Consider the following 12,435-nt stretch of genomic DNA (forward strand, 5'->3'; position numbering starts at 1 on the left):
CGAATACACAACACGGACTGAGGAGTGAGTTCCTTCTTTTACACTATTAAATGTTTTTACTCTGCCTGGGACAATTCATACAGTTGAAACAATTAAAAAAATGCTTCTATTTTGTTGTGTTTTAATTGTTTTAAGTCATTTCAGTACATAAGAATATTTCTCCATTGGGATTGTGTTGAGCTGCATACAGAGCGGTTCTGATTGGTTAACATATCCTAGTTGGTGGTCAGTTCTTTTAATCCCAGTTTTTATAATGTAACAAAAGCAGATAATGGAGTCACAAAATAAAATGTCGGAACCAATATAACAAAATCCCTTTTTGCCCATAATAAGGTATTAAATTGAATAAGGTATTCAATTATGAGTTGGTTGCAATAGTAAGGGTAAGTGTGTGTGATTTCTTTTTTTTGAGAATTCAATTCAAAGATTGCCACCATATTACAATGAACTTTCTTGTTTCATTCTCAGTTTTTTATGAGTGAAAACAGGAGGTTCCTGCTGCCGTGATGTGGAACGGACTACTTCATTTCAAGAGACGAGGGGGGGGGGGGGGTCAAACCACAAGCAAACTGCTCAGCTGACTCACTGGCTAGAATAGATGTCTGCTTGAAAAAGAAAAAAATGTAATTATGACAGGGTGGAAATAGGGTTACATAGGGTTTACATTGGGATACATTGTCAAACGCTAGGAAGGGCAGCAATGCATGCTCTCATCACAATTAGATACTGTATGATGACTGTTTACATGCAACAGTGCAGCCAAAACAGTGCTGTGAAAACTGGCCATCAATCCAAAATCAAAGATACTGTGGTACCACAAAAGGTGTGGTTTTGGGATAAGGGTCTTGTGCAGAGGTAGCAACAGGTGGTTCCTGTATACTGTATAGGCCATGTATTAAGGGCCAGGTGTGCTGCTGCTAAGGACTGCAGCACCTGCCATTTAAACACACACACACACACACACACACACACACACACACACACACACACACACACACACACACACACACACACACACACACACACACACACACACACAAGTTAACCAGTAACTCTCCAGCATATGCCAATGTTCCAAGTCTCACATATGCGATTAGTGTACAGTGCACAATTAACACACACACGCACGCAGGGTACGAGCCCCGGATGTCAGTCAGGATCTACTTAACTACACCGCCCTCCTGAGGTCCGGCTCCGGGCGGAACAGGCACTAGAGGTGCGTTTGATTTAAGGGACTTTAACTGCAGACAGCTGTTTGTGTACACAGGCTAGACGTTGCCATTGCCATAGGCTATTATAATTTTTGTCGCCTTTTTAAGCAGGCTATACAATTAAGCTACATTATTTAGCCCACTCAAACACTCAAACGGGTGACAAAAACGAAAATGTAATAAAAGAACTCACCACATTCGTGAGGAAATCTCCGTCGCTGAGTTCCTCCAGGTCCAACAGGTTGCTGCCCACGGAGGGACAGTAGAGTTTGTCCGCTGTTAAACTGTCTAAAATAGACTCCATTATGTCTGTCTGTGTCTGTCTTACAGCTCAGTAGCTATACGGACGTGTCGTCAATCTTCTCAAATCAACTCATTTAAACGAAGCCGTTTGTTTTGAGAGCGGCTGGCGCGTGCCTCGTTTGTATCCAGCTGTTTAGTTTTTACCGACACCGCCTCTCCTCCACCAAGGCGAGTCGAGCCGAGACCAGATGCTACTTTCTTCCCCTGAGCGACAAACTTCATGAAAATGTCGTGAATTCACATCCTTTTTTCTTCTAGTGGTGCTGCTGTTGCGACGGTGGGGACGCTGCTATCCATCCAGCTGTGTGCGTGCACCTCCAGCGTCTCTCCCCGCGTGCGCTTTCTCTTCCACGCGCCGATGAATATTCAGTGAACCCCGCCCCTTCGTGACAAACCACGCCCACTACGCTGTTATAATACAGTCATGCCCAAAACCCATAAAGATGCATAAAAGTCATAGAATATGTTATTAAATTAAGAGAGACTTTGGGGCTATTTTATTGAATAAGGTTTTGCATACACAATATAGGCTAATGATAGACCTAATAATGATGACACACATCTCAAACTAAAACTAAATTGGCAATTCAAATCTGCTTACAAATTATTATATTTGTGATAATAATACAATAATGTTATATAAATATTAGAATGAGTGTGATTTAAGATGATGGTTGGTTAATTTACGGGTCGGTCTGGCTGTGCGAGACTATGTTAATTTGGTAAATATTTTATTTTATTTTATTTTATTTTATTTTATTTTATTTTATTTTATTTTATTTTATTTTATTTTATTTTATTTTATTTTATTTTATTTTATTTTATTTTATTTTATTTTATTTTATTTTATTTTATGTCACTGCATCATTTTGATTTGAGTTATTTTTAATATCTCTTAAAGAAATGTAAAACAAGATTGTATAACTTTTTCAAAATCTAATGTATTAATGTCCACATTTACTGTTGAAAAAGACAAGTTTACGTCCTTCTTAAATGTGAATGTAGAGATACTGTTGGTTACTGCCTGCAGCTACAACACACACACCCACACACACACACACACACACACACACACACACACACACACACACACACACACACACACACACACACACACACACACACACACACACACACACACACTCAAGCTGCAGATTGGGGAATGTAGAAATAGATAATGTATGCTCTTTCTTCCCATGATTGCACAGGCTTGCTTCTCTCATTCCTCCACTCTCATTACAGCCTATGGCTTGACAGAGATATTGAAACACATATTGACGTGAAAATTACACTATTGTTTGATAGGTATGACAGGTGTGTGTGTGTGTGTGTGTGTGTGTGTGTGTGTGTGTGTGTGTGCGTGTGTGTGTGTGTGTGTGTGTGTGTGTGTGTGTGTGTGTGTGTGTGTGTGTGTGTGTGTGTGTGCCCTGCAGCTCTCTGACCTGACATCTGGGTAGATTTCTGTGACAAAGGAATGTATGAAGAGTATATTTGCAAGTGCTCTTTTTTTATGAACACTGTGTATTGGGTTTTCTGCTTAAATTGACAATACAGTTACAGTGATTGTGAGTGACGGTGTGAATATATGATACAATTAAAATAAAACAAATATACAAAAAACATGTAGGAAAAAGAACCAAGTACTGTATATATCAAAATAATTCAAATAACAATTCTTTATTTTATTATTTTTTTTAAACAAAAAAATCAAGTTTTCTTTATTGACAGAATTAAATGTCTCAACAACCGGACTGCCACCACATTTGGTACAACATATCATGGTTACCAGAGAAACTTTGGTGATATTATGACTTTCATATACACTCACCGGCCACTTTATTAGGTACACCTGTTCGATGGCTTATAAAAACAAAAAGCTAATCAGCCAATCACATTGCAGCAATTTAATGCATTTAGGCATTTAGATGTGGTCAAGACAATGTACTGAAGTCAAACCGAGCATCAGAATGGGGAAGAAAGGGGATTTAGGTGACTTTGAACGTGGCATGGTTGATGGTACACGGCAGGATGGATCCATACTTTCATGTTGTTGACGCCAAATTCTGAACCTGCCATCTGAATGTCGCAACTGAAATCGAGACTCATCAGACCAGGCATTATTTTTAAATCTTCTATTGTTCAATATTGGTGATGCTGTGTGAATTGTAGCCTCAGTTTCCTGTTTTTAGCTGACAGGAGTGGCATCCGGTGGGGTCTTCTGTTGCTGTAGCCTATCTGCTTCAAAGTTGGTCGTGTTTTGCATTCAGAGATGGTATTCTGCATACCCTGGTTGTAACGAGTGGTTATTTGAGTTACCGTTGCGTTTCTATCATCTCAAACCAGTATGCCCATCCTCCACTGACCTCTGACTTCAACTAGGCATTTTACGTCCACACAAATGCCGCTCACTTGGTATTTTTAATTTTTCGGACCATTCTCTGTAAACCCTAGAGATGGTTTAGAGTGAAAATCCCAGTAGATCAGCAGTTTCTGAAATTCTCAGAACAGCCCTTCTGGCATCCTCAAGATTGCCATGTTCAAAGTCACTTAAACCCCCTTTCTTCCCCATTCTGTTGCTCGGTTTTAACTTCAATAAGTTGTCCCATCCAGGTCTACATGCCTAAATGCATTGAGTTTATGCCATGTGATTGGCTGATTAGTTATATGTGTTAACAAGAAAATTAACCGCTGTACCTAATGAAGTGGCCGGTGAGTGTATAGTGCCAGTATAAGATCAATGTTTTAAATTATCCAGTGAAAAATCTCAACAGCTAGCAAACTGGATTGCCACAAAACCTTGCACAGAAATACGCAGATCCAAATTTTGCCACCCACCATGATTGCATGATTGTATTGTCTGAGGCAAATATGAGACCAATTGCTTTTAAATTTTGTTCACACCTTCATTTCCCTTCTAACAATGAATCAGCGCTCTCTTACCAGAGGATGTGGTGGGATTTAAGTGACATACGTCCTTTGTCATACTGGACCACATTACAGTCAGGTGTTTGTGGGCATGTTTTTGTTCCTTTTTGAACAATAGTTATTGTTACATAATGGTCTCCTATTACACTCTTCTTTCTCCATCCAGATATCTCTTTACGGAGATGTCCCTCCCAAAAGGACAGGGTGTCTGCTTTCTCTCTCTCACAGACACACACACGCACACGCGCACACACGCACACACGCACACACACACACACACACACACACACACACACACACACACACACACACACACACACACACACACACACACACACACACACACACACACACACACACACACACACACACACAGGTGATGCGTAGGCTATCTGTGGTGAATTTCCATGGACTAAAGTAAGTCTGTCCTTAACTTAAGCTAAACAGTCAAAATCAGTGAATATCTCCTCGCGATCCGCCTCCTGTCAGTAATGTGATCGCATTGAAAAAAAATCGTGTTAATACCATAGATAGTATATAAGATAATTAATAGTATATATATAGTTAATACACAGCCTATGCTCTGTAAACAGGTAAGTAAACAAAGGGTGCCCATCATACTAAGCAATTGCCTGTTGGATAATGACGAACGCTGTAATTAATCCGAATCCTTTTTAACTAAATGTTTGTTGTTTAAGATTCTTCAATAGTATCTTATGCAGTTTTAGGGTTTTATCTATTTGAATGCAACATCCCTGTGATGGGTCAATGAGTCATCTGTTGATGCAGGTTGTGTGACACGGAGCTCACTGATTGGCAGTTGTTGCAGTGATGCAGGTAGTATATGACTCATCTTCTATTCTGAGCCGGAAAAAAGGTGATTTTGGATTTTTGACCTTTCGTCTCCTTGGTGACCGCTGTGTCACATTGTACGTTGCCACTCACACAAACACACACACACACACAAACGCGCACGGCTGTCATCGTCTCTATCTATCTGTCTCCTAAATCTTTGTTGGCATCACAAAGCAGTGAGGTGGAGAGAACACTTTATATATTTGATATATGTTTGTGTCTGTGTGTGAGTCAATATTGGGATCACTCTACACCCCCACTCTCACTGCCAGAGAATTACTATTGGTGATCACATAAGGTCTGTCTTGCTCACTGCCTCTGCTGACCCTGTTAACAGGCTTAATGGTATTCAATGTGGCTTGCACTCATGTGGGTGAATATCAATTCATACTTCAATATTAATGACTTCTATATCAAAGCAAAGTATGTAAGAATTGAAATAGTGGATCAGGGCCAGTGCAATGATTTTTCCGGGCCTCCCAGTAGAAGTCAGACTCGGGAACTCTTCTGTCATTTCACTGGTTCATATGCCTGGTTCTCATTTTTTACAACCATCCCCGTGTTGCTTTTTTACCGTCTCTCTTGTTTCACATGTCCCTGGCTGATCATAAAGTTCAGGAGTTCATGGTGGAGAGAGGGACATACATGGAAAGGAACACAAGGACACTCCAGTCCAATAATTCCAAAAGGCTGTAATCAAAGCCATGCCTCCTCCTTTACACACGGTTACATCATTCACACACACTCCTTAAAACAGTCAGCGATTCTAGAACATGCATTTCAATTTCTGTCAAAATCAGTGAATATCTGATACCTCACAAACTGCTTTACCTCTCCTGTACCTGTGTGTGTGTGTGTGTGTGTGTGTTTTAAGATATTTTTTTTGGCATTTTTATGCTTTATTGATAGTGTAGAGACAGAGTTGAAATGGGGCAGAGAGGGGAGTGACATGCAGAGAACGACCGCGGGCTGGAATCGAAACCGGGTCCGCTGCTGGCCGAGGCCCATGGGGGGGACGCCCTACCAACTGAGCTAAGGGCGCCCCCACCTGTGTGTTTGTTGAAAAGAAATCGGGTGTTAATACACAGCCTAGGTTCTGTGAACTGGTACATAAACAAAGAGGCCCACCGTAGATTTATGGACTGGTGAGATTATTGTAATCGTGTACAATATATATATACAAAAAATCTCTGAAGTCTAATTATAAAAATTTACTTTGAAGTTGAATGAGTGACCAGTGGACACACCAATGCGGTTACACCCATGTGTGTGTAACTCCTTTCTTTTTAATTCTAACTCTAATCTCAAAGCATGGAACTGCTCCTCTTGGAAGTCTTTCCACCAGATTTTAGCCTGGCTCGGAGTCAACGGTATAATTGATCCAACAGATGTTTTAATGAGGTTAAGGGCAGGGCTCTGTGTACGTACTGGACAAGCGCTATTCATTTAGCTTGGGGCCAAACGTTGCATTTGACATACTGTGAAAAGATTTGAAAAGATTGTACCGCCCTCTACTGGGGGAATGGAACACAATTCCAGTGGAAGCATATATGGATATACAGTACAGTAAATATACAGTAAATGCATGTACATTGCAGCTATTTAACCTTGATAATAAACCCAAAATACATGCAACAGAGTGTAATTAGAGATACATATTTTATTTGTGCTTCAAGTTTTACCCTAACTACATACACATTGCTATGGCAATTATTATTAAATGAATCGGTGTGTATGTAAATAATAATAATAATGATAAAGATGCTGTATGTTTTTAATGGCCAGGGAATAGGATGAAGTTGATATCATGAAGACAGCCCAGAGGTACGGAAGCCCAGAGCGGCCATGCACGTTTTAAAATGGTCTTTTGACTTAACTAAAGTAATTTCCACTCATTACTTCTACAAATGGATGCCAGTAATCTCAAGATCAACGGTTAATTTATTCATTATAAGTTCTAACAATCTGGAGATAATGGCATCTAAATCTAAGTTATTTTCACAATAACAAATACATAACTTTGTGATCACAATATAACGGAAAAATATGAACATGGTCCGCTCTCAGCTTCTGTATGGAGGTAATATTTGCAGTGTTGTAAAAAAAAGACAACATGCACAGTTTTGTTTCAGGTGAATAGATTGAGCATCCCTGCCATGCGTATGTCACCACTGCATGGTCTTGGAGCGGGTGAGTTTGCGGGTTAGAGCGTGGCGAACACTCAGCATGTAGGAGCGCCGGTCAGGCAGAGGGCGATGCTGGTCCAACACTAGCCTTTATTTAACACACAAGAGAACACACAACATCAACAACCCCATACCAATTCAAACAACAATGCTCAGTCACTTTATCAGTCAATGGTTACATTGAAATGTGTCTTTTTCGCATATCCCCTCTCAAGTTCCCACACTTCTGAGGGGGTCAGAGCGCAGGGTCAGCCATAGTACAGCGCCCCAGGAGCAGTTTGCGGTTAAGTGCCTTGCTCAGGGACACAATGGTACAGTAGAGATGGTGGGCACCGTAGATATAATACCAGCCACCACTAGTTTTTAGAAATGGTCATTCAATGTAAGGGTGTGCATTTTAAGTGTATGTCCTATTTTTGAGATAAGATCATTAAATGTTAACTTATATTACAGCAGTTACAAACCTGATGAGCTGAAATACTGCTGCTTCCACTGCCAAAGTGGCCTCTGCTACCGACAGCTCCCTGAAACCACACCTACACACACACGCACGCACGCACGCACGCACGCACGCACGCACGCACGCACGCACGCACGCACGCACGCACGCACACACACACACACACACTTTTCAAACAAAATATAACAAGAGAGAAATGAATAAAAGAAAAAGAAAAATTCTCCCACACAAACCTTAAATCCTTGGCCAGTCTCTGTCCTTCCTCTGTTGTCACTTCCCTGCCAATTTCCAAGTCTGCCTTATTCGCTACCAGAACTGTAGGAACAACTGACACACACACACACACACAAAAGTGACACTTAACCCAGGCAGGATGATGCTTTCTATGCCATGCACAGTTGGGGAGTGTGTGTGTGTGTTATTTACAGGTTGCCTATAAAACACAGGATGGGCTACCAAGTATGGAACGCATGTCCGCTTCATCCGTGTGCGTGTGTGTGTGTGTGTGTGTGTGTGTGTGTGCGCGTCACGTGTGTGCGTGTGTGTGTGTGTAAAGGTGTCAGACGGAGTAAGAACAGACACAAAGAGCAAACCTAGTGAACACACTGTTCCAAGTTTATCAAACTTAAATGACGATATCTTTAATTTCGGATTTTTAAATATACCTAACTCTTTTCAGACACTTATCATGTAACTAAATCCTCCAAATGACATAGTTAGAAGGATGTTGTGGATTTCGGTTTTACAGGGGCTTTAACTTTTCCACTTTTGATAGCACTAGTGTATAGTTTGTCCCCTACCCAGACTCTGTTTGGTTTGGTCGATGAGTTTCTTGAGTTTTGGTACTTCCAGGAAGCTGAGGTGATGGGTGATGGAGTAGAGCAGCAGAAAACCATCTGCCCAGCGGATGGACGACTCCAGAGAAGATACAGAGCTCTCCTGGATCAGAGAAATAAAAGTCAAAATATAAAAAAATATTTAATACTTTATTTTTGTATTTTTTTAAACAACACATACACACACAACTGAAAAAGTTAAAACATAAGACAAAATAAAATAAAACACTAACGTGGCGTCCTGTAGTTTACAGGTTTCTAAGGACATTGTTTAAACCAGTGAACCAGTGGTTCTCAATTATTTTCTGTCATGCCCCCCCCCCCCCCCCCCCACCCTAGGGGACAGACATTTGTTTGCACCCCCCCTAAATTGAAATACTGTTGAGAACCTGCTAATATTTATTTATTTATCTGTACAAAACCACTGCATGAGTTTCTGGCACGATCATTCTGCATACAATCACCTTATTATCAAATTAGATGTTAGATTATAAAATTAGCTGAGATAACTTCTGCAGCAAATTAAAAAAAAATCGAAGTTCAGTTTATTAGCTCAATTTGTAACATTTAAACAAGACTACTCAGTCTGTGTGAATCTCAGGACAGAGAAACAAGAGCAAATGATTAACTGAGGTTTGCATTTCATTCAAAACATTTTTAAACTGTAAACATAGTTAAGGTGGTGTTTTTTTATTATTATAGGCCAATATGCCTTCCTTCTGTGATGCGATTAAACTAAGTGTTAAGCAGAAAATAAAAGGTCAACGAGGTGTCATGTAGGTCCCTTCAGTACTGATATATAGTCAAGGAAAGGCTGCCATATCTGTTTAAGTTTTCCCTGAAATCTCATAATGAATTTTCTCCATATACTGTATAAAGACATATCAGAATATGTGATGTACAATGTAGTTGCAAATCAAGGATTAGTTTGACATTTTGGATATTTTTTTGGGCATTTTTTTGCTTTTTATTAGACAGTGTGGAGAGACAGAGATGAAATGGGTAGAGAGGGGAATGACATGCAGAAAAACAAGTTGTGGTCTACTGCAACTAGGACTAAGCCTCTAGCGACTACACCACGGAAAGCCCACCCATTTCGGACTTTAAAGAAAAAGATTAGGTAGCTAAAATGAGTAATTTTTTTTTATGTTCAATAAAAAAAAGCCCAAAATTTCACCTTGCTAGCTATATCCAAAATTTCCAGATCAACAGCCTCCTGTTCCACCACCCGACTACATCTGTAGGTCACCTCTGGAATAAAACGCAGATTGATTTATTTGATCCCGTCAGTGAATAATGCAGGTTTGTATGGAAGCCAAAAACTGCCGTAGTTGCAATCATATCTTAACATATTTAAAAAAGATATGTTTAATTGTTTGATGGCAATACACTTGTGAACAAGTGTAATTTAGCTCATAATCTCCAAAAACAGTTGTTCCATCACATTACTTATATTGGTAACAATTTATTTGTAATCTTGTGATAAAGTTAATTGACGAATCGTCTCAAGATAACAAGTGTTATCTCAAGATACTTGGAGAGAGAAAAAAAATTCCACCCAGTGCTTCTAATATTATTCAAGTTCTCCAAAATAATCTTGAGATCTCGTGAATATAATATATAATATAAATATATATACATTATAAAAAATAATTGCAAGCACTGCGGCAGCTCTTGGCTTCCGTACCTTCATACAGTAAATAATGATTGTCCCCCATTATTGATTATTTCCCCCCATGTCAATAATGGTTTACTGTTGTAAATATAAGTCTTACCCTTTTTACGGTCATATTCCCCTATGAAGCGCTTGGTTATGAAGCGGACACACAGTGCTGCGGACACAAAACAGACACCTGTCATAGTGAATTGCCAGACGAATAATTCCCGTACACACTTTTCATTCTAGATTCCTCTCAGTAATGTAATGCTACCTGGCTTCTTTCAACAAAGGCAAAAGTGATTTGTGTGTGTGTGTGTGTGTGTGTGTGTGTGTGTGTGTGTGTGTGTGTGTGTGTGTGTGTGTGTGTATGGGGCGGAAGGAGTCTGAACGGGTTCATGTTTTGTTTGACATCTGTGTCTGTCTACTTTTTGAAGGGCTTACTGTATTAAGGCAAGACATAGGCTATTAAAAGCATATTTAAGCTATATATAGAGGTGTTTTTTGGTCAATGTTGGCTAATTCTGCTCCCATAACATAATTTATTTTTATACTAGCATCAATCAAAGGTCCAAAATGTACATTTAGGTTTTTATTTGACTAAACCTTCTCTGTTCGCATCTATTTCTTTTATAAAACCATCTTAAATGGCCATTATCTCAAACAAATTTAATAATCTGAACCAAAAATCTCAACTTCTAAAGCACTTTCATCAACTAAACTTTCAGTGATCATTCTTAGCGAGATCATGAAGGTTATTACAGAAGGATTTGTTCATATGTTGTTATTTGTCTGATTTATGCTATATGTTGTTCTTAAAAACACGACAAAAATGCAGCTTAGCTGTGTTTTGAGATTCCTGTCCCCAATGCAATAGTTGGTGACACCACATGAACTTAAACGAAATAAACCTACTCTAAGTATAAGTGGCAGACTTGTAAAAACAACACAGTCCCACACAGTTAAACATTTGAATGCTGTTTACGTTGGGGCTTTTAACTGTCAGTGCATTGTAATTATTTCCAACCCTGAAAAGTTTAAGTCCATATTTAGAAGAACCTCTTAAACCGTGACAGAAATCTTAACCCAAAACTTAACCTCTTCTTTTAGATAACTTGTGACACTCTATTTAATCCATGCCACTGTTACACAATCTCAATATTACCCACCGTCTTCAGTATGTACATGTATACTAATATACCTGTTTTCCCAGTGTTCTGAGCTCCCAGAATAAGAAGTTTTACTGGAACCATTTTTTCCCCCGGTAGGCACCAATGTTAGCTGTCTTTCTGGCCTGGCATTAAAAAAAACGCCTGCAATATAGAACAAAGTAGTGAGCTTTAAGTCCAAATACAGACACACAAATGACTACATACAGCCATGAGAAGCAGCACAAACTTTCTTGTAACAGCATTTACAGAGCCATCCATAAGTATGACTGAAAACTATGTAGCACCACACTGCATTACAGGCTGTATAAAATACAAACATACACTGACCTTTAAGAAGGAATAAATCCCAGATATAAAGAGAAGAGAGGAGTGGAATACTACAGTGTGCTCAGACAGTGAGCAGACAAGGAATGAAGAGATGGGACTGTCCTCTCTCTTTTCTCTTTGTGTGAGTGTGTGTGTATTCTTGCTACTGTTTGGTTAGAAGAGCTATAAAAACCCTCTCTCTCTCTCTGTCTCTTTCTCTCTCGAACAGTGTATGACAAAAGCCATTCGTCTAGAGGAATTGTGTCCCAACTCCACACACCAGAGTCCCATTCCCAATCCATTTATGTCACGTAAGGGGTAGACTATAGGATGAGCATTAAACACTTATTAAAATACTTTTCTAAGGACTTTGAAGGACTTAAAAATGTTTTCCTCAAAGGCTTTGTATGTAACCCAAACCACAGGTAAACTGGATGACACCACATTTATTTATTTTTTAAAGATTTTTTTCCTACTCCCTAGTCCCACACATAAGTAAAACTGAATTGCCGTATTATCAGTTT

The 12,435-nt window shown here is 39.4% G+C and overlaps 2 protein-coding genes across 4 annotated transcripts in view; both read right to left on the reverse strand.

Moving 5' to 3' along the window:
- Positions 1 to 1,830, reverse strand: part of creb3l1 (cAMP responsive element binding protein 3-like 1) — a 34,881-nt gene extending 33,051 nt beyond the window's left edge. For all 3 annotated transcript variants that reach the window (XR_013845514.1, XM_080052826.1, XM_080052825.1), the window contains exon 1: positions 1,405 to 1,830. Coding sequence is in view for 2 of the 3 variants with exons in the window: in XM_080052826.1 (XP_079908952.1) it covers positions 1,405 to 1,515 (111 nt within the window). In the remaining variant the exon portion in view is untranslated. The remainder of the gene's footprint in view (positions 1 to 1,404) is intronic.
- Positions 1,831 to 7,230: 5,400 nt separating this feature from the next.
- On the reverse strand, positions 7,231 to 12,003 carry LOC307269699 (ras-related and estrogen-regulated growth inhibitor). Its single transcript, XM_080052705.1, has 8 exons — positions 11,933 to 12,003; positions 11,635 to 11,746; positions 10,552 to 10,608; positions 9,954 to 10,027; positions 8,741 to 8,879; positions 8,174 to 8,267; positions 7,945 to 8,016; positions 7,231 to 7,568 (listed from the first exon to the last, which is right to left on the reverse strand). The coding sequence occupies exons 2-8, from the start codon at positions 11,684 to 11,686 to the stop codon at positions 7,460 to 7,462; spliced, it is 597 nt and encodes a 198-aa protein (XP_079908831.1). The 5' UTR covers positions 11,687 to 11,746; positions 11,933 to 12,003; the 3' UTR covers positions 7,231 to 7,459.
- Between the last annotated feature and the right edge of the window lie 432 nt (positions 12,004 to 12,435).

Source organism: Ammodytes marinus (assembly GCF_949987685.1).
Source record: "Ammodytes marinus genome assembly, chromosome: 24".
NCBI classification, from domain to species: Eukaryota; Metazoa; Chordata; class Actinopteri; order Uranoscopiformes; family Ammodytidae; genus Ammodytes; species Ammodytes marinus.

Excerpts from the sequence above, each read along its gene's own strand:
- LOC307269699 (XM_080052705.1), bottom strand. The coding sequence starts at position 11,686 with ATGGTTCCAGTAAAACTTCTTATTCTGGGAGCTCAGAACACTGGGAAA. Across the intron at positions 10,028-10,551 it reads GGAATATGACCGTAAAAAGG|AGGTGACCTACAGATGTAGT; the intron begins GTAAGACTTATA and ends GTTTTATTCCAG. Across the intron at positions 8,017-8,173 it reads AGACTGGCCAAGGATTTAAG|GTGTGGTTTCAGGGAGCTGT; the intron begins GTTTGTGTGGGA and ends GTGTGTGTGTAG.